A 21875-nucleotide genomic window follows, 5' to 3' on the forward strand; every position below is an offset into this window, starting at 1 on the left:
CGGTCTGAGGATGCCTGCAGAATAAGCCAAATAGACTGTGACACGGCTACTGAGCATGGCAACGCTGCTGGCTGAGCCAATCACATGGCCCCGAGTCAGAGCTGAATGCTGCCTGCATCTGTAAACAGATCACTCTCACCTTCACTATGGCAAGCCTGCCAGATTGATATCAGAGTGAAATGGAAGGTTATAGAAGACTAGAAAGACAAACTCACAAGTTTCACTCAAAGTGAGGAAAAGGAGGCATCTATCATTTGACAAAAGTGATGTCTGCTTTTACAAAATAGATTGAACCACAACAAATTGAGATTTTTTTTGTGGAGAATTGGATGTGCAGTTTTCTGTCAGAAATTCACTTCTTATTATGTCATTGCTAATGTTTCCAAGAGCTCAAACATACAGTAGTTACAAAGGAGAGCGTTTATGAACATTGGCCTCCCTCCCCCATCCTCCTCTTTGTTCCTTTCTCTCTCCTTGTGTTCTTGTGTCTTGTCTGCCTATTTGAAAAACACTTAAAGCATATGGTTACCTTCTAAAAACCATTCGCTCATCGGAATTAGGCAGAAAACAGGAAAGGGTCACACCTTAACTTGGTCACTCCTTAAACCAAAGATGACGCATCATGCTGAACTTGGTCATACTAACACCTTGTCATTGCTGCTGCTGACACACTGTGCCCAGAGCCAGCTGAACGGCCAACTTCATTCTACTGTCTTCTTTTTATGCAATATTCTCCATCTATTTGTGCAAAAACAATACACTAAAGGTGAGTGAACTTTCTGGTCTCCCTTCATGAGAAGAAACAAAAATATGCTTTTTCACTTTGATATTCATCAGATGGTTCAGTTACCCATGATAGGCGACGTCTCTAGAAGAAGACGCTTGTTCCTGAGCTGAGGGATCCTGTCTGACTGTGAAGTATGTTGAATTTCCTGGGCAGGAAAATGGTTGGGAAGTCCCTGATTGCTGGTCTGGTGGTCCTTCTGGTGGCTGCAGTGAGCCTGTTCCTGGGGGTGTTCATGGGCTTGGGGAAGAAAAACACGCCTCCCCCCTCAGATCACTTCTTCTCGAGGGCTGCTGTGGCTGCTGATGCTGGAACGTGTTCAGAAATTGGGAGGTAAGAGGACTTTTGTTTTCCAAATATGACATACATGCTCTGCTTCTGCAGGTGCATATGGGAGTGTGCCTGCTTCTAATTAATGCATTCATGTGTTTTAAGGGACATTTTGAAGAAAAACGGTTCAGCTGTGGATGCTTCCATTGCTGCCTTGCTATGTGTTGGCCTTTTGAACGCTCACAGCATGGGCATTGGAGGAGGGCTCTTCTTTGTCATCTATAATGCTTCCACAGGTGAGCATGCATCATTAGTCTCACAACGTCTCAACAAAGTTAACAGAACAAAAACACCCTAGATCAATCTGCCCTCATTTCCTGCTCAACAGGAAAAGTGGAAACCATTGATGCGAGGGAGACAGCACCCATGAACGCCACTGAAGACATGTTTGGCAACAACACCAAGCTTTCTCGTACAGGTAGTACTAGCTGCAAGCTGTTGGAGTACTTCCCAAAGCTATAAATCATCTTCTAAGATGTGCTATCATCCTCAACAACCTTTCTATATCTTCTCTTACACCTGCTGCTGGTTACATAGTAATCAAAAACCAAATCTGTGCAGAATACTGTATCTATAGATGTCTCAGAGTACCTTAGACTCTCTTAGTATGCTGGTACTTCAGTCAGACAAGAGACAGACAGAAAGAGCGTGTGATATTCAAAATACTGCTACTGCTGTTTCTACATGACAGGTGGACTGTCCATAGCCATTCCCGGGGAGATCCGTGGTTATGAGATGGCACACAAGAGGCATGGCAGGCTGCCATGGAAGGAACTGTTTGAGCCGAGCATTGCTTTGGCCCGCGATGGTTTTCCTATAGGAAAGGCCTTGGCTCATGCCATCTTCAAGAGCAAAGATTCCATTCAAGGAGACGCCAACATGTGGTGAGAATGAAGCATTAACAGCAGAAATGACAGATTTCCAGATATAGTTTAAATTGTAATAAGTTGTGATTCCAGCAAAAAAATATTGGCCACAACATAGACATACACTCAAGGAATACTTTGACATTTCGGGACATATACTTATTTGTTTATGCTGAGAGTTAGATAAGAAGATTGATGCCACTCTCATGTCTTTCATGTCATTAAATATGAAGCTGCAGCCATAAGACAGTTAGCTTGGCTTAGTATAAAAACTGGAAACATGGGGAAACAACTAGCCTGACTCTGTGCAGAGGTAAAAAAAAAAAAAAAAGTCCTACCAGCACATCGAAAGCTCACTAAATGTGTTTCTTGGCTTGGAACAGTGACTTCAAGATCAAAAATATTCAACAAGATTCCAAGAAAGACCAGAGCATAAAACCGTAAAACCACAACTCATCATTTTTACACTTTCTGCATGGTTTGGACAAACAAAATTAGCTGCCGGCTGTATTGATCTTCTCATCCAACTCCAGATAAGCACATTTCCTAAAATGTCAAACATTTCCTTTAAAGCCACTATAAATATTCCGAGACTAGCTGAGTGACAATTGGTGAAGTCCATATGTTCTTAAGCACATTCATCTCAGTTTTACTCAAAATGATTGCAGGGTCCATTGTTTTCTGTCACAGTGACTTTTAAAAAGTTATTACAAGGAACTTTCATTTTGTGTTGATTTTAGCAGCCCCTGTTCACAAAAGCGGTAGTGTTTTCCTGGAGTGAAGACTGCATTTCCCATGAGCACCACCACTTCGTGTTGTAAATCTTGGCTACAAGTGAAAGAAAGATGCTACTTATTTTTAATACTTTTTCTTTTTTAAATAGCTGTTTGCAGGAGGCATAGTGATGAGATAATGTATCTATTTGTGGCTATGTAAGATCAATAATTGGAATATGATGATGGTCAAGCAAAGTAAACTTTGTTTTAGTGCCGTTCATACGTCTAGGTTACATGTAAGTCTGCATTCACTCCAAATCTGGCACTGCAGCACCTTCCCGCAGGGTTGTGGGGATGTGTTTATTTGTGCTGTAGAATGTAACCACTGTGAAACAATCCGGAAATAACATTTTCTCGTGCTCTCAGCTTGCTCACACTCTCTCGCTCTTTTTCTCTGGTCTTTTTAAAAATGAGTTCGGATGCAGACAAGTCTAACTTTACTTTTAACATTATCAAACGAAGAGAAATGTCCTCCTCCCGTCTTAGTAATGTCTTTGTACTCCCTCATGCTACAATGCTACACTAATGTAAACAAAGGCTCTTCTGGTCTTCGTGCAGTAAATTGATTTGTCTAATTTCTGACCCGGCGGCAGGCATTTAGAATAACTATATAGAAATAGCCGATCTTCTCACTGATGGTCTCGTTCGTTGCTTATGTAGGTCATATCGAGGAATCAGAGGCATCATGAGACTGTTTCATAACCAGTTAAAAGTTCCTTACAGTAACTTTAAAGTCAAACATTTTCAGATAATTCTTATGGTGGCTTTACTTTTCTACAGACCTAAACAGTTTCTTTTCTTCTCATCCTCCAGTGAGGTGTTTTGTGATTCTCATAAAAAGATCCTGAAGGAAAATGACATCGTAAAATTCCCAAAGTTGGCTGAGACGTACCAAAGAATAGCAGAGGAGGGGCCTGATGTGTTTTATAACGGGTCAATGGCACAGAGCATCGTCGAGGACATCCAGGCGGCAGGTCTTGTTTTCCTGTTCATTGTTGTCTTTAGAGACATAACTAAGTCAAACAAAGACTTTCTAGAAACACCACACTGAACATGAGCATTATTTCTCAAATTTAATTCTCTCTGACTCTTCTGTGTTCATTCCAGGTGGGATTATCACCTTGGATGATTTGTTGGAGTACCAGCCTGTGCTGAATGAGAATCCTCCGAGGCTGAATGTTGGGGAATACACCATGCATGTCCCAGACGCCCCCTCCAGTGGCCCTGTGCTGGCACTCATACTCAACATAGTGGATGGTGAGCAGCCCGGCCAAGTGCTTGTGCAGCCATGCAGAAGAAAGGATGTCAGGTTTCCCCAGGTCGTCCCTGGAATGTTTCTCCGCCTGTTTTGGGAGCAGAAAACAGAGCTGCTGCTCAGTTCTGCTTGCCAAATTTAATTTACCATCAACACCCCATCTGCTCAGGCTGAGAATCTTTAGTCTTTTATTTAGTTTAAATAAAAAGCGGCATCATTCAGTTCAAATGAGGGATACGACTTTAATGTGTTCATATATGAATCTGGAGGAACATACTTCCGGATTCATATCTGCAGGAAGGGCTCATGTTGTTGTTTGACTTGAGTGTACAGTTTAATGACCTGCCACTGCGGTGGCAGAGTCTGAAATGGGCTTTTAGCACAATGATGGAGAATCCTCATTAACTGATTAGCCCAAGAAAATGTGATTCTTCATTCTCTCCAGGGATAATGTTTCCTGTGGATATTTTGCAGGATACAACTTCTCAGACACAAGTGTCTCCACAGCAGAGAAAAAGACTCTGACGTACCATCGCATTGTAGAGGCTTTCCGCTTTGCTTATGCCAAGAGGAGCAGACTCGGGGACCCACGTTATCTCAATATTACTGATGTAAGCCTTCAAGTTATCATTTGCCTTCAAACCTGTATTTTGCTCGGGGCCCCAGGGGCAATTTGGGGGTGAAATGCCTTGATAAGGGGTAGCATTTGCTTTGAATGTGGATAAAGGGTTCATCAGACCTCATTTAAAAAATTCAGGTGTTTTCTATATAGTGACAAAGGGCAGGATAAGTGCTCTGCTGTTGTTTACTGTCTATGATTTTCATGACAAGCTGTCTGGACTGTCTGCCCTGCCACTAACTTGTTTTGCTCTCCTTAGCTCATCCATAACATGACCTCAGACTACTTTGCTGATGGCATAAGGAGTAGAATTACAGACGACACCACCCATCCAGACAGCTACTATGAGCCAGACTATTTTGTCCCAGACAACCACGGGACAGCTCACCTGTCGGTCATAGCTGAAGATGGAAGTGCTGTGGCAGCCACCAGCACCATTAATCTATAGTAAGATTCCTGCACAGATTGATCCAAACATGCAATTTAATTTGTCCAACACAGACAGGTCTTATAGATCAAACCACTGTTGTCTGAAAAGCTTTGGCAATTGTCTAAAAGTCAAACTTTCAGACAATTTGAAAATTTGTTTTTTCTTCAGAGTCAAGCATATGCATTTCCTGAATAAACTACAGTTTTGTTGTTTGTCATTGTCAAATTTGTATTTCTCACTTATGAACTCTCCAGCTTTGGGTCTAAAGTCATGTCTCGATCGACTGGAATCATTTTCAACGATGAAATGGACGACTTCAGCTCTCCGTACATGACCAATGGGTTTGGAATCCCTCCCTCACCCAACAACTTCATCCAACCAGGTGTGACTGGTCTGAATAATCATAGTTGTTGTTACTCCAACTCCCCAGTTTGGGTCGTAACCTTTGGACACATGTCTGTATTGATGGATGGTAGTGCTTTTCAAAATTAAGCCCATGTACCCCATAACAACAAAGAAGATGTTACATGACCCTTTCTCTGGTGAGAGTTGATGTTTCCACCAGCTTTTCACTTGTTCTTGCATTTGTCATTGTCAGGCCGCAGCTCACAGAGACTATCTTATCTTAAATTAAACATTTATCTGTTTAGCAGTTATACCCACATTCTGTTTATCTGTTGCAGGCAAGAGGCCACTGTCTTCCATGTGTCCTACTATCATCTTTGACAAAGAAAACAGAGTCAAAATGGTTGTAGGAGCGTCCGGAGGCACAAAAATCACCACAGCCACTGCCTTAGTGAGTGTGATTCATTCACACGCGTCTCCATCCTGCACAGTCACACACTTAATGTAGATATTTGAAACTTGAAGTCCTTCCTTTTCTTCTGGCTGAAACAGGTCATCTTGAACTCCTTGTTCTTCAACTATGACCTAAAGAAAGCTGTGACAGAGCCGCGAGTTCACAATCAGCTCAACCCAAATATGACGGTGGTGGAGCAGGGCTTTGAAAAGGTGAGACGTAGGACACAAAAGCACATCTGAACCATAAAATATTACCAGCTCATGATTTTACAGATTTAAAAAGAACCATTCTGATCGTTTTGCATGTTTCAGTCATTTTCCTGCAAACATGCAAAATTTAAAAGAATTTCAAAATTTGAAATTTCATTGAGATGAAATTCACAGTTGTAACATTTAGCTCATAGAGAGTATAAGGATTACTAAATAAATATCATTTTAAAGTGTTAATTTTGATGGTCTTCAATGTGTAGCAGATATAATGTTTACCATGTTCACCATCTTAGTTTAGCATGTTTGCCTGCTAACATTTGCTAATTAGCACTAAACACAAAGCACAGCTGAGGCTGATGGGAATGTCATTAAGGTTTGTGACCACATTCCTGAGGGATGGGGGTGGCTGGGGTGTGACTTTGTTTCTTTTCATCTCAACACTCCCCGGAGCCACAAATATTTTTCCTTCTGTTTGATTGGGGGAAAAAATGCATGACCCTCCCTCCACCATAAATAACCATATTTTATTATTTCTATTCACAATAAAGGTAGGTAGTAGGCCTATCGGAAAAAATAAAAAGCAAAGGCTGACCTTTTCCAACCATTTATGTTTAATAGCAAACCGTGACTCCTAAACCACCCCAACTTTAAGTTAGCTCCTTGGAGGGTCAAGATAAAAAGAAAAAAGAAAGTCACACCCCAGTCACAGCCCTTCCTCTGATAAATAACGAACAGTCCCTTAGTTTTGCAGCAATATGGTCATAAACCAAATTATTGGACATATTAAAATTATAACCAGATGTTTAACTAAGAACTAGAAACTCATTGTGATGCTAGAACAAAGACTGAAGTCAGAAAATCTTGGTCACTGCTGCTTTGATTTTGACCTTTCTTTCTTGCACTTGTTTTGAAAGCGCCATATTAAATCAGTGGAGAAGCCCTTTAATCGAAAGAAGCATAATAAACCAACAATACGGTACTTTGAATAGTCTATGACCTTCATTAGCAATCTGTTTCATTTTCATCAAACATCTTGATATGTGTGTGCGTGTGTGTGTGTGTGATGATAACATCCATACCAGAGTGTCCTGGAGGGCCTGGCCCAGAAGAACCATGTAACACAGCTGCTGAGGACTCCCGACTCTGTGGTTCAGGCGGTGGTGCGGCAGGGAGAGCGTCTCTGTGCAGAGTCCGACCCCAGGAAAGGAGGCTATCCGGCGGGATACTGAGCATGACTTCAGGTCCTCCTCTGCTCCTCTCAGCCTGGACCGTCTCCTCAAAGACACTTGGACAGAGCCACAGTAGGCGTCTGCACTGGAGACTCCAGCAATGTTTAAGCTACGGAGACACAGCCACCTCTCTTTCTGTGAGACACATTTCTTTTACTCAAACATGGAAAGTGACTCAATTTTAATACCTCTTTTACTCAAACTCCAATTATTCAGAATTACTTCTTTTTGGCATTATTTTTGTGTTTTGAAGTAAAATAAGAGGTTGCACCTACTTTGACTCCTGTATTATCACTGCTGGATACTGGTGAAGATGAGGAAGGTGATGATTTGAGGACTGGCAGATACATCACCTTTCACCATTTTGATAAATAAACCAGAAGACCAAAATGTATCTGCTTTATATATTAAACCCTGCTTGACACAGTGTCCAGGATATTAAAAACAACCAAGTAAGTACCAATAATTAGGCAAATGATACTGGGATAAAAAGGTTTATTAATATGTTTTAGGTATGAATCTGAGTGGTTGTAGGTTGTCCATGTAGTATTTTCCTTTTTTCTTTTCTTTTGTCAAAGGAAAAAAAAACCTATTGTGAATAATTGGACATTTTGTCTGAAAAGGAGGGTTTGTTTTCATGTCATGTAACACCCTAACTGGTTATAGACCTAGACCTGCAAGCAGGTATGCCTATTAAAAATAAGGACACCTCAGGTTGTTTGCCTGTTTTACCAAAATGTCTTCCCACATCTTTCTTCTGATGTAAATTGATCACTGAAATGAACATTATTTAGAGGGAACTGACCGTGTTGTTTTCTACCGTGACGCTATAGTGAAACTATTACTTTTGAATTGTAAATGTTTAATATCGAGTAGAGGTTAAGTGAATGTATAGTGTATTCTGAAAAATACATTTGCAGATATATTTTTCTAAACATGCATTGTTCTTATGCCATGTTTGTTGCCATGCTTGTTATTAAACATTTTGAACAAAGATGTTATATTTTACCATATGGTCCCTCTGGGTATTTCTGTGCTGTCTCTGAATCAAAACATCAGGCAAGATGATGTCTTTAAATTGCTTTGTTTGACCAGCTGTCCAAGGTATCCTGTACCTCCAGGATACTGTATTTCATTTACAATGATTAAACAAGACTTAAGAGTCCACAGTGATGATAGCGGCTCCGTGAGGCTGCACAGCGGTGCTTTGAGCTGAATGCAAACACGCTGATGTTTAGCAGGTGTATGTTTACCATGTTCATCATCTTAGTTTACTGTGTTACCATGTTAACACTTCACTAATTCGTTTTGGCAGGTATTTGGTCATAAACCAAGGTATTGAAACATTTTAATTGTGACTTGAAGTCAGGGGATCACCAAAGTCAGATTCATCCTCTAGGGACCATGAATGTTTGTGCATTTCACAGAGATCCATTAGTTGTTGAAATATTTCAGTCTGGACCAAAGTGGTGGACCGACCGACCAACAGAGCCACGGTTAGAGCCACAGTGCTAGTGTGGCTAAAAACTGAGAAAAGAACTGGCACAGTGAATGTTTGGTATTGTTGCTTGATTAGACAATTCATAAATCAATCAAAATTGTTGATTAATTATGTGTTGATTGCCTAAGTCATTAATGGACTACTAAACAGATTCACAGTGAACAAGACAGTGCACAGACTTTGTGGGTTCAATTACAGTCAAGAGAGATAAACAAAACCTGAGCAGGATTCAGGACCCCTGAAGAGTCTGACCCTGCTTCACTTTCACTGTCCACTGACTTTCAGCAGCATTAAGTAAATATCTCCACTCATGTGTGCTCTGTGAGCAAATGAAAAGCTTACAATCACTAACAGTGCCATATTTCACTGCCTTTGGGTACAAACCTCAATCTCCAAAATGTCAGCCTTTTGTCTTTCTTGACTGTTCAGAGCCGAGACAATCTTCATGTTTAGCAGCTTTTTAGCTGATCTGGTTTGAAGGAGCTTCATAATCCCATTGATGGTAGAATTTTCTCAACGCAAATAATTCCTCTTCACTAAAAGTGCTTTGTGACCAGCAACATCAAATTCAAATAAGAAGCTTTCTGGTGTCATTCATCCTGCGTTGATGGATGGATCACAATTAGGGGTTTGAATCCCACCGCTGTCAGTCATACCTGCAACATTAAGACTCTTTGGTTAAAAGCATAAACCAGACGCCATAAAATTAGTTCTGCACTATGTTAAACTCACACACATACTTCTATAGTATATCCCATTAAACTTTAGTTTATCCAAATGTGACCTCAATACAAACACTGTGATCTGGCCCTCTTGCTCGACACACAGTTTGTTGTAATCAAGACAAACAAGTGAACACAGGTGCTATTTGGCCCCCTGCCAGAAACCATTTTACAGCGAGCAACAGTCAAACATCTCACTCCTGGGAACATGGTGCATCATGTGATATGAGAGAGTGACATGAAGCCAAACACTGTCCTTAAACTCGGTCAACAGGAACTTTCAGTTGCCGGGACAGATGAGAAAAAAAGCAGAGAGGCTTCCTGTCAACAGGCTTTGAAAGCTCTAATCAGACATCAAACAAGGACAAACAAAACAAATCTCATCCTGAAACACTTTGGCAAGCAGCAACTTAAAATACTATTAAAACTACAAGTGTTGCAGCATTGTAAGAGAGCTTTAGATTACCCTAAACAAAATAACCCCACAGATTTATAACTGCAGATATTCCCCTCACAATAATTCCATTTATGTCAGATGAAGTGAAAATTAAATATCCCGCTTCAGATGAAACAAATCATTTATTTTCTTGAAGGAAGTGCTTTAAGTAATGGATTACAGGCCCGTCAGAACATCTAAATGTAATGTTATCACACAAATGGTGTCAGACGTAAGTGGAATACAGATACAGTATCTGCCGTTGTCATTGTCGTTGCAGGTCTATTACATTATAAATGTGATCACGATTTCCTCCTCCAGATTCCTGCTTCATCAGTATTCTCCTGGCGAAATATGAATCATCCAGGCCACTGAAACACATTCATCTTGTAGCTGACTGTGATATTACCCTCATTCATCAAAAAGCGGTGGGTAAATCAGCACCGGCGTGACAGCTCTTGATAAACTTTCGCCGTTTCTAACACCAAACGGTTGGCTTGTATGTCTGACAGACCTGGGCTGCTGCTGTGGTGGAAGCTATTAAGCCGCAAGTTATATTTATCAATAGGCCATCATTCAAATCTGTACCTGACTGCCACTAAAGAGACAAAGGATCCATTCTCCACCTACTGGAAACTTCAGCTTACTTATGACTACTGACATAGTCCTGTATTATGATCATCCTGGCACTGCTTGTCAGAGTTCCACAATTGCCTTCACCAAAATATTTAAAAATGAAATCCTTCAGTGCTGACAGAGAGCAGGACAGAGCTTCACCTCCATCTAGTGGTGAGTGACTCAACTCAGCAGTTAGAGGAGGTGTCCTTTTCAGTTTGTAGACGGACAAAGAGAAGTTAGAGTTGCATGGAGACAGGCGGTGCTGGTGATTGGAGCTCCTGGTCCAGCAGGCGGAAGAGCATGGCACTTTTGTTACACTGCGAGGTTTGTCCCAGAGAGTGGTAGAGCTGAGCCTGCAGGTAGTGGACGTCTCGCAGCCGCTCTTTACAGCTCAACTTGGAGAAATAGGCTGCAGCCTCGTTAAGCGTGTCAACAGCCAAAACCGCCACACGCAAATCTGCAGGGAGACAATGAACTGCAGTGTGTAAACAGATACCGATCAGCCATGAGATACCATGAGATAGGGATCAGTATTCAAGAGGGTGGGGGGAGGGGTGGTGGGGAGGGTGGGGGGGGGGGGGGGGGGGGGGGTGATTGAGGCTGTTACCTGCTTGCCCTTGTCCATTTGGCTTGAACCCAGCTACTGCCATCTGACAGCGGGCGGTCAGCAGCAGGGCACGGCCTTTGTCCATGACTGCTCCGTGCGCCAGAACAGGCTCGATGGCTTCATGCAGGACACCCAGAGCCTGCTCAGGAACTCCCAACATCAGCTGCAGAAAGGAGAGAACACAAGCATAATAAATGAAGCAAACTGTTCTCGAGGGTTGGTTGCATGCATGCTTTCATTTTGCATATACAGCATTCATACTGGAGATAAAGGCTGAGGTAATTTCTATTTATGGGAGTTGTGGTGGCATTAGAATGAAGTCAGTTTTCCTGTCTTGGCTGACCTGAGTAAAGGCCAGGTGAATGATGGTCTCTGAGGCCAGGGACTGTAGGTGGTGCTGTCTAGCCAGAGCCAGGGCCTGAAGAAGGAGGGGAAGAGCTGTGGAGAAACCAGATGACTCCCAGTGGAGCTCAGCTGTGGAAAGCATAACTCTGTGAAAGACATAAACAGGCAGTGATGAAGATAAGAATAAAAATGTGGCTCAGTCTTGATCCCTTAAAAAAAGAGCTTGTCTTTAGTTAGTGCTTCTGGTGATTCTTAAAATGATGCATAGTTTGAACTTCATGCATTAAATATTTATTTTAGCCTGAAAAAGGATGAGCAAATTCAAGTCAATAATTCAATAAAAAAAGAGAGTACATCGAGTTTAGGTGAGTTCACTCTCCTCTACGCTGCAGGAAAAAGGTAATCATGGCATCAGTAAATGTGTTATAAAGAAATAAAAGCAGCATCTGTGTACCTGATGACCATCTCTGTACATTTGGTCTTCTCACAGTGCACCTGCAGTCGCTGTAAGATGCTGTATGCTTCAGTGGATCGATTGAGAGCCTTCAGAACTTGAGCTTTCCTGTCAGCAAATACACTGTTACAGCTCCAACACAAATTACATAAGTATGAACAGAAATGAATGAGATTAGAAATGAAGATTTGTGCCTCGGTGTTACCTGTAGAGACCCTCGGTTTTGTTTAAGGCAGAGATAGCTGTGACTAGTGGCTCCGCCAAATGGTATTTCCCTTCATTCATGTGCCTTTCAAACTGGATTTTCAGATCACAAAGCATCCAGAGCTGCGTTGGAGATTAAGAAACAAACACACACACACACACACACACACACACAAAAGACACCACTTAATTGCCAATAATATTATTGTGTGTATTTCCATTGCATGAATTAGGCTACATTATAACATGCATCAAGAAATAAAGCAATAATGTCTGAGAGAACACACCTTGGCATGCTGTGTGTGAGGAGGAAACTGTTCTTTCAGATGCTGGAGAATCTCTGAAACTGCACTGTACAGGCCCTGAAACACAAGCAAAAGTACATGAGGAAAAGAACTCCACCCAGGAGTTTAAAAGAGGACCTGGTCAATATTCATTACCTTCCCGCAAAGCTGGGCCCACTGACTAATGGATATGCAACAGCAGGGCACAAACCAGGCAGACGAGATGAAATCAAATGTGTTACCTGCTCAGCGTGCAGCTCGGCCAGGTGGCAGAGAGCCACGGAGAAGGCCTCTGTGTTGTTCTGCTGGACCCCAAAGTTGACCGGCTCCAGGCTGCTCATGTTGAGAAGCAGCTGGGCCTGCTGCAGAGCCATGGTGCTGCATGAGACACAGGGTGCCACATAAATAACTTATGAGAAGTCGTTCTGAGTCATGCATTTTTACACCTTTATTTATATTTTTTATACTCATGAAAAGTTCAGCTATCCAAAATGTTAATCCATGCATACAAACATGAGACATTTCACAGAGCTGATTTAATGTGAGTGATAGGCAGGTTGTGTGCTGGCATGCAGTTCACCACCGTTAACAGTGAACACAACTGACAACTGCATGTCAGGGGTGGCAAGGTGAAGAGCCTGACCTCTTGCCGTACATCCTCCATATGGACGTAGTCTGAGCCAGGCTGATCTCGATCAGCTCCGACAGACTGTGCTTCCAGTGCAGGATGTCTGTGTCCTTCAGCGCATCCATCAGTTTGTGCGCCGTCTTACCCTGTGTCGTCCCCTGCTGGACCAAAGACTGAATGCCCAGAGACGCCAGGTACTACAGCAGAGGGGGATTACCAAATCAGTGTGGTGCAGAGGTCACTTTTAGCCAAAAAACATGAATGATACACTTTTTTTTTGTTTCTCCAATAATGTGTGCTGCAAGTCATGTTTATTTTAAAATCTGCATTCCTGTATGTCATTTTATGGAGGAATACTGACTTCAGGAAAAGCAATTCAGCTCAGGACACAACTATTTAATATAAATCAGTGTTTCATTAGAGGTGCTAAAGTGCTGTAGACAAATAACATTTATCTTAAACCCACTGTGCAACAGCTCTACAAATAATTAAATAAAGAAGACCTCCTAGTTGAAGTATTTGGGATTGTTTTGGCTCAATGTGCAAAAATTCTAAAAGCAAAGAACCAGATTGACTTGTTAATTTCCCACTTTTAAACACAAAATGTTGTTGTTAGAAATGAAATGTGTTGGTTAGAATTTCTCCTTATTTTAACATTGTTACCCACATGAGCAGCACTGCAACATACAAAGCCAATTTCTTCACCACCACTAAATGTACGGCAGTAGTGTAAAGAAAAACAAGGAATGTATTTCCTTTTATTACTGTCAAAATGTTGTAACGTATTAAGAGATGCTCACGGTATTTTAGATAAACGTGTGATACATTCAAATATCTCAGGTATGGTGTCTGAAATAAAAACTAATCTTGTGGTAGATATGGAACAGAAAAGGTAAACTGGTGCAATGAAGCACAATCATCGTTTTTTCTTGTTTGAAGAGCTACTGTTGGATAAAATTAGACTCTAGACTTTCCTATCTATATCTATATTTACAGCAATACAGCACATTTGATAAATAAAATCAAAGGTTTTAAAAGTCATTCTTACACTTTGTCATTTCAAACACACATTTCTACATGAATTGCACATTTTTGCTCTCACTGCTTTCAGCGTGATTCTGAGGAAATAACCAGTGCAGAATTGGTTTTGATGAGAATTAGTTACTGTTTGACAGCGTCATTTGATAATCCACTTGTAAATTAATGTACCTGCCAAAGCCATTTTAATATAGACGTTCTTATCTCAGAGCTCATGTTGTACTCACTGGCAGGCAGAAATGGGCAGCCATTTTCACTGAATCCTCAGTTAACACAGTGCTGTCAGCTCCCTTCATCTGTTCCAGTGTGTAGAGCCAACTCTGACGTAAGGCACAAAGAGAGAGAAACTAAGACGGACTCATGATACACTCACACATTATTAACAATCAGTACAGAGCTGCAACGATTAGACGATTAATCGATCGACAGAAAATTAATCGCCAACTATTTTGATAATGGATTAATCGCCTTGAGTCATTTTTTTAAAGAAAAAAAAATACTAAAATTCTCCCATTTCAGATTCTTAAATGTGACCATATTATAGTTTCTTTAGCCTGTTATGAAAGTTAACTGATCATCTTTGGGTTGTGGACTGTTGGTCACGACCAAAGAAGACGTTTGAGGACGTCACCTTGGGCTTTGGGAAACAGTGATCAACATTTTTCACATTTTATATCTGTGGACATTTTATAGACCAAACTACTAATTAATTAATCGAAAATGTCATTGTACAAACACTGAAGTGAGGTAAAACACTAAAAGTCAAAATGTTTTTCTTTTTTTACCAGACAATGCTGCAAGCACACATGATCGTTGGACTCTTGGGCGATGCGGATGGCCTCCTGTAGAGCCAGGTCAGCCTGCTGGCTACACGTACAGAAAATGGAAAACTGCTGTGTAAGTCATGTTTTATACAAACGGTCTTTATGCAGGAACCTGTCCATCTATTTGAAATCCGCCAGCTCTTGTACTCACTAGTGGCCGAAGCGACAATGCAAGCTTGCCAGGTTGAGAGCAGCATAGCGGAGACTTCGGCCGTAGCCTTCGTCCCCGTTGCTCTTCCCCTCATTTCCGGACAAGATGAGACGGTCGAAATAATGTAAGAGACTGTGGGCGGAGAGGAAGATGTCCTGGACTCTCATGCTGTTCAGGTAGTTTAGGTAATGCTGAAGAGAGAGAGAAAACACCATGAAGGAGATATTCTCCCTTCAATCGTTGATAAACTCATAAAAATGCTGGTGAAAGTTTAGGAGATGGGCCTCACCGCCTCAGCAAAATCTGGATTAAACTTCAGCATGTTGTTGAGCTCTTTCTGCAGTAAAGCAGGCTTTAGAGCTTTGTTCTCATCATTCTTCAGAAGGTAGGCCTGGCGAAAGACAGATTTGACACAGAATGTAGATGACTATTTGTTACCTATCATTTCAAAACTGCTGGTTTGAACAGTAGCTCTAGTCCTGTGATAATGACCTCGCAATTAGCCTCAGATATAGCACTTACCTGTCTTGCAAGAAAGTACTCTGCTTGTTTTTGTGACAGAGGACCTCTGCTTGGTGTGTTGTCATTCCTAAAACAGTACCAAAATAACACAAGAGATTGTGCTGTAAGCAATCATCGTGATCACAATAACATCAACTTGAGCAGCTTTACAATTACAATACTGCATTTGGCTAAATTCCATGTCTAGAGTAGCTTATTTAGACTCCCCCCCCCCCCACACACACACACACACACATTGAGAAATTTGCACAACATAGTGGTTGCAGCAAATTTCAACAAACAATTAAGGCAAGAATTAAATACTCTTGTCCATTGAGAGTAAAACACTTAAAATTCACAAACCGAAGCTCTGACTCATGCAGTTGGGTGTCCACTTCCTCTCTCTCTATCCGGTCCCCTACTGTATCCTCAGTGCTGGTGAGGTCCATGTCAGAGTCGTCTGCGACCAGGGCCGGCAAACCCACTGGCCCGTCAGTAGGCTTGGCATAGTGACTGTGGTAGTAGTGCTGCAGGGACTTGTACAGCTTGTACACCTGACTGAAGGACAGCTTGTTGTAGGCCAGAAGCATGTGTCTCATAAAAAGACCTGAAACACAAAAGGCGAGACACAGAAAAGAGCAAGTCTGCTTAATGAGAATCATAGTGACATTTCAGGACTTCCGATGAGACATTTAGAGCTGTCAAGTGATGTGAACTACTCACCCACAACGCTGGTTTTATAAGCCTCAGAATCAAAAGCAGTGAATGGAGTGGGAAGAGTTGAGAAGAAGTACTCCATGTCTTTCAGCTCTCCGTCTGCCATTTCATGCAGCCTTTAAAAGGAAAAAAAAATAGCCTCAAGAACTAGATACGTAAATATTTGAACTATTATGATTTAATATTGTCTACATATTGTCTGGGACCTTGGTCACTATGTCAGTAGATGTAATATTTTCCTCACCAAAGGCTAAAGTACTATTAAAAAATGGGTTCACAATTTTTCAAGTTTGTCTTCAAGGTATGCCATGCAGGATTTGTCGGTCGGGGTTTGAAAACACCCGTGTTACCGCTGGCAACACAACACAGCAAAAGAAAAGAAAACTTCCTGCAATCAATCATTTGTAAGTTGGTCTTAAAACTCAGTCCGAGGCATTTTAAAACTTTTTCTCGTCTTTACTTTCTGATGAAATCAGACATGTTTAATATTATCTGTAGTTTTTGGCTCTCTCCAGCACTGAACAGGAAGCAGCAAACCGGGTAGTTACTAAGGTAACTCCCACTAAAATAACACTTGCTGGGGTATGATAAGGTTGTCTGACATTGACTGGTGACAGTTATTGGTTTGATTAATGGTTTACAGTCCACTAATGTGTGTTTGTATTGATTACTGATGGTGGCTGATCAGGTTAATTATCAGCTTATTGTACTCAGTATCTAACGGCAGTATGCAGTAAATGGTTGGCCTTTGCGTGTGTGTTTTTAAACTGCTTTCCTAATTAAATGTGATGTGTTTGATGATATTATTAATGACTCCTTATAAAACTTGAAAGCTCAGCATTCTCGTTGCCCTTTAGCTTCCCTTTTTATAAGTGACATTAATGTTTATTCACCCAGAAAAAAGCTAATATTTCACTGTATGATATGACCTCCTCTTTCTGTCAGTGGCTGTGTGTCTGCAGTGTATTTACTCGTTTTTCAAACATGATTTCAGACCAATTGGAGGAGTTAAACCTATGACTTTCTGCCTTTGTATAATTATCCAGGTTGCTGCTGTTTCTACTCTATTTCATGCAGTTTGTGGGGTTTAAAAACAGAAATGCTCCAACATCCGGCAACTGAAAGTGCTGTGTCCAGATAGTTGAAGGTTGTAGGTGGTTTCTGTGGGCAGCTGTATAAACTGTGTGGCTGTTTTAAATGTTGTAAAAATACCTTGTTTTCCTATGCATCCTGGAAAACCTGGAAAATTTTTTTTCAAGCACAGGATGACATCTTTTGAAATGTGATTGTCTTAGCTGATATGATTTTTATTTGTAAAAGAAATGAAAATTAGTTGATTACAGCGTGTAGTTTCTGTTGTTTCTCTGCACAGTAGTTGTTATTCAGTTATAACTGAATGAATTAATTTACATTTTCTTTTGGCTGGTTTTTCAGAACAAACCACTGCACACACAGAGGCAGCTGTGGCCAAAAGCAGCTTCGGTTTCTGCTTCATTGTTCAACAGTTTTTCTTCAGGATGGGAAATAATCTCTAAATGAATCTAGTTGTAGTCTTGCAAACAGTGACCCTGCAAGATTCCCAGTCTTTGCAAAATCTTATAGTCTGTGACTAAACTCAGTGATTTATGATACATAGTCTTTAGATGTGAGAGGGTGTCAGACTTAAGTCTTTAAAAAGTCTTCTAGTGTATAGTAGGCATAATCCAATGCCTTGGTGACTCGTCCCCACAGCAAACCTCTTGTTCCACAGGAAAAACTGAACGCAGTATGCAAGGGTGAGAGAGAGTGAGAGAGAACGAGAACAAGAGAGAGCGAGAGAGACAGAGAGAGAGAGTGTAGCCATGGTCAAGCGAGCTAAAGAGTGGATGAAGACAGCGGAGCGGTGCTGGCGAGAACAAAGCCGTGAATCAGATAAATAAAATGTTATTTTCTGATTGTTTCATGGCGGTTATGTTCTGAAGCACAAATAAACACACCTACACCTCCACACAACCCTGCGGGAAGGTGCCGCATTGCAGGATTTGGTGTGAATGCAGAGCTTCATCTTGTCTGCTGTGACCTCTCTGCTCTGTGTGTGTTTGTAGCTCAGCCCCGCCCTCAGTCAAGCAGACACACAGACCTCCAGCTCTTTATACATCCATGACACAGAGACAGAGAGCAGAGTGGAGCAGAGGAGAGAGATGGAGAAAGTGATGTAACCTGGTCGCTACGCTACAAGTCCTGACCTCACATTTGTGTCCTATTATTGGCTGGGGGCTACACACCCACTGCCCAAAGGTTGACACTCAGAAGCGTGTTCATACAGGAAGAGTCTCTGTAGATAAATACACCGCCACATACTTCTAGCGGGTCATAAGTGATAATTGAGAGATATTACTTTTGTATGAGTCTATATATTGTTGTTTTTAGGAAAATCCTGCATAGTATACCTTTAAGACAATAGTCAGGTGCCCATATAAACACTGAAATAGTTGTTTTCTTGCCATAATCATTTCTCCTGTTCATACTAGGCATTAGAAGATCCCCTTATAATGTACTAAATCCACAAGCCTCTTTCCGTGCAAAAATGTTTTTAAAAGCTTATCTGAAGCTTCAGTCGTCCAAATTAGTTAGATAGATAGATATCTTTCAACGTTACAGTCTTTTTAGTACCAAAGTCCCTCTTTTTGTTACTTCCACCGCAGCTCAACAGGGAAACACTGTCTGAGGAAACACAAAGAGGGAATTTGATGCTAAAAAACTGTAAATGTGGGAGATATCCACTTGATATGACTAACTCAGACTGCTGAAGCCTCATATAAGCTTCTGATACACTTTTAAATGCATTTTTGCACAAAATGACTGTGTGGACACTGTGGATTTTGGCCTCCATCACTTACATTCATTTGAAGGGGATCTTTTAATAGCCAGTATGAACAGGAGGGATGATTACAGCTCTTTAAGTATGTAATATGGAAATATATTATCTATATCTACAAGATTGCATGCTAGTAAGCAATTAAAGTGTGTTAAAATAAAACAGTGTACCTGAGTTTAACAGCATATGCAGTCTGAGGACAACACTCCTCCACAGTCTTCAGGAACTGGCTGAGAGTCAGGTCTGGACCCTGATAACAAGAGACACTCACATGAGTCACCAGCTTCAACACACAGGAGTGCAGACTCATTTCGTCTACAAAAACCAACCTGCTGCAGGGGCAGGATGAGTTTGTTGAGTCGTCTTCTTTCTGGCAGCGTGACTTTGGACGCGGTCATCTCGTACAGCAGCGCCAGCACGGAGATCTTATACGGACTCACCCAGTCCTTGATGCCGAACACGTTAGCATGGACCACTCCGTTCGTCATCATAGGGTTGAAATACAAACTCTCATGCACACTCGCCATTCTTCAGAGGTTTTACTTAGGCTACGGTGAAGCAAAAACAAACGAATAAGGTTCGTGCTACACAACATTTAGAAGAGAGAAAGTTCAAAACAGCCGGCAGCAGCGGCTAACACTAGCTTCCTTTAACGTTAGGTACGTTAAGTCCCCTGTAGGAGCCAATAAAACATCAACGACTGGTCTTAGCTAATGTGCAGATCCGGTGTCATACTGCCAGCTTCGGTCTGTTCAGTTTATTTGGTTAATGGTAAACATGTTTATAAAAGTTGCCTCTTCGCTTTCAAACCGCCCTCCTTCTGTCCACTTAATAATACGTCACAAAGTCGGGATTTCCACCCGCATTTCGCGAAGACCCGCCCTACTCTGCCTCTGATTGGCTAGTACTCGTTTCCTTCGTTGGTCAGATTGGTTAGATTTAGGCATAGTTCGGAATATCAGGGTCAGAGCCAATCACAGGTAGAGTAGGGCGGGTGTTCGCAGAATACAGGTGGGAAAGACGCCCCCCAACAGATAAACGTTTTGAAGCGAGGATGAACCATGCGGTCGATACTGCATATGTATTTTAGCCTGTTAAATGCAGTGACGTAAATGATTAGTAAAGTAATTGTGTCTGTCTTAACATGACGGAATTGACAGTTGTCATTTATGTTCAATACTAGGTTTTTATTGCCCTCTTGTGTTTACAGTGTGTAACTACATCTATTCCTAGTATGAAATAAGGCAACTCCAGACATGTTTAAGATGTATATAAAATACTCTACTTTGAATAATAATTTGTGTCTGATATGGTTTTTCCACAAAAAAAAGTTCAAGTATCTTGTTAAAATCCTTAAAATTGCATCTACCTCTTCACTCATTAATTGATGAATTATTGTTAATTTCAGCTGGATTGGAGATGTTTCCTACTTCACTATTAAGTCTACTTGTGTAAGTTGGATATTGGACCACACTGGCTTTGTGATCCTGCTTGTAGAGAAACTTTCCTCTTTTAGCAGATGACTGTGAAAACAGCTTTAAAGTGTCAAACTCTGCACATACATCATTCTGTACAGTGAAACTCAAACATTCAACTGTAGGAACAAGAAGAAAAACATATTTTTGAGTGTTCGGTGTATGATGTGAAGACATGTTAATGAGTGTTTTGAAGTTTTGTCATTTTTAAGACACATGGCAGAATGTCTACTGTCAGGAGAACAATTACTCTATAATATGAGTGTACACTGCCTTCCATAACCTTTGTCCACTGTAAGTTTTATTTTGTGTGTTGGTGTTTTCAGTATTAAATTTGTATTATCATTACATTGGTGCTAGTCAGTTTCTTTGCAGTTACTCAATATGACCATTAGACAGCAGTGTTGACATCCCTAATATCTAACAACAAGGTGGACAAATTATAGCATAGTCATACTTCTGGTGAAAACATTCAAAACAACATTTTTGAAAATAGCCAGAGGTTTGAGGTGGAGGTTCAGTAAACAGTATATGTACCCAAGATTAAAATGCTCTCATGGCAAACTACCAAGTGCCAAGGCAGACACAACAGCATCCAAAACATCCAGTGAGGCGGTTACCACTTTCAAAATGAAACTGTCAAATGATGGATTATTATATCTATATATATTTAGAGAGATTCAACAAATTATGAAGATTCTGCCAAAAAGGGATGTGTCTGAACCTGAATGTAATGATTAATAGTTTATTCCTCTTCAACCTCAGATGAATTTTCCATTTTAAATATTTTTTCTATTTATTTATTCTTTTATTCAGTATATTCAATTTAGTGACAGTCACATCCAAATAAATAATAATCTACACACTTTTTAAAATTAAAATATCAACACTTGTGACAAGTCTGATGTTAAGTAAATCAATCAAAATAGCAAAGTATTATAATCCAGTGTACTGAAAAGTACACAGATGCACTCAGCTGTCTCCTCTACTGCTCACTGCCTCACAACCTTTTATGTTGTGAATGAAATCAATATTTTATTTTAATCTGCTGAAAATTGCATCATGTAAAATACACTGACTGCCAAATATAGACTTAATGATGTCAAAGTTTTGCCAGGTACGATTTCAATACATTTTACATATACTTACATAAGTGTAGTATTTATTAAATTCCCTACAACCTTTATCATTTCCATAGGCAGATTTAAAGTGC

General features: G+C 40.8%; 2 protein-coding genes across 2 annotated transcripts; one reads left to right on the forward strand and one right to left on the reverse strand.

The window, feature by feature from the left end:
- Positions 1 to 488: 488 nt before the first annotated feature.
- ggt1a (gamma-glutamyltransferase 1a) lies at positions 489 to 8308 on the forward strand. The gene is made up of 12 exons (XM_044365837.1): positions 489 to 1117; positions 1220 to 1350; positions 1443 to 1532; positions 1806 to 1998; positions 3570 to 3730; positions 3864 to 4013; positions 4486 to 4622; positions 4890 to 5077; positions 5315 to 5442; positions 5744 to 5856; positions 5958 to 6071; positions 7154 to 8308. The coding sequence occupies exons 1-12, from the start codon at positions 921 to 923 to the stop codon at positions 7298 to 7300; spliced, it is 1749 nt and encodes a 582-aa protein (XP_044221772.1). The 5' UTR covers positions 489 to 920; the 3' UTR covers positions 7301 to 8308.
- Positions 8309 to 10083: 1775 nt separating this feature from the next.
- On the reverse strand, positions 10084 to 20029 carry anapc5 (anaphase promoting complex subunit 5). The gene is made up of 17 exons (XM_044365852.1): positions 19517 to 20029; positions 19358 to 19437; positions 16337 to 16446; positions 15977 to 16220; positions 15635 to 15701; positions 15402 to 15503; positions 15113 to 15303; positions 14923 to 15004; positions 14365 to 14457; positions 13115 to 13296; positions 12714 to 12849; positions 12475 to 12549; positions 12189 to 12310; positions 11984 to 12091; positions 11528 to 11675; positions 11185 to 11347; positions 10084 to 11034 (listed from the first exon to the last, which is right to left on the reverse strand). Exons 1-17 carry the CDS (start codon positions 19712 to 19714, stop codon positions 10814 to 10816), a joined length of 2322 nt encoding a protein of 773 aa, XP_044221787.1. The 5' UTR covers positions 19715 to 20029; the 3' UTR covers positions 10084 to 10813.
- Between the last annotated feature and the right edge of the window lie 1846 nt (positions 20030 to 21875).

This window comes from Thunnus albacares, chromosome 2 (assembly GCF_914725855.1).
Source record: "Thunnus albacares chromosome 2, fThuAlb1.1, whole genome shotgun sequence".
NCBI lineage: Eukaryota > Metazoa > Chordata > Actinopteri > Scombriformes > Scombridae > Thunnus > Thunnus albacares.

What these genes read in the sequence shown, in the direction of transcription:
- ggt1a (XM_044365837.1), top strand. Translation starts at nt 921, where the DNA reads ATGTTGAATTTCCTGGGCAGGAAAATGGTTGGGAAGTCCCTGATTGCT. An exon ending in CACCAAGCTTTCTCGTACAG is followed by an intron (nt 1,533 to 1,805) that starts GTAGTACTAGCT and finishes TCTACATGACAG; the next exon opens with GTGGACTGTCCATAGCCATT. An exon ending in CAAGGAGACGCCAACATGTG is followed by an intron (nt 1,999 to 3,569) that starts GTGAGAATGAAG and finishes CTCATCCTCCAG; the next exon opens with TGAGGTGTTTTGTGATTCTC.
- anapc5 (XM_044365852.1), bottom strand. Translation starts at nt 19,714, where the DNA reads ATGGCGAGTGTGCATGAGAGTTTGTATTTCAACCCTATGATGACGAAC. An exon ending in CTGCCCATTTCTGCCTGCCA is followed by an intron (nt 13,297 to 14,364) that starts GTGAGTACAACA and finishes CCTCTGCTGTAG; the next exon opens with TACCTGGCGTCTCTGGGCAT. An exon ending in TGGAGGATGTACGGCAAGAG is followed by an intron (nt 12,850 to 13,114) that starts GTCAGGCTCTTC and finishes TGTCTCATGCAG; the next exon opens with CACCATGGCTCTGCAGCAGG.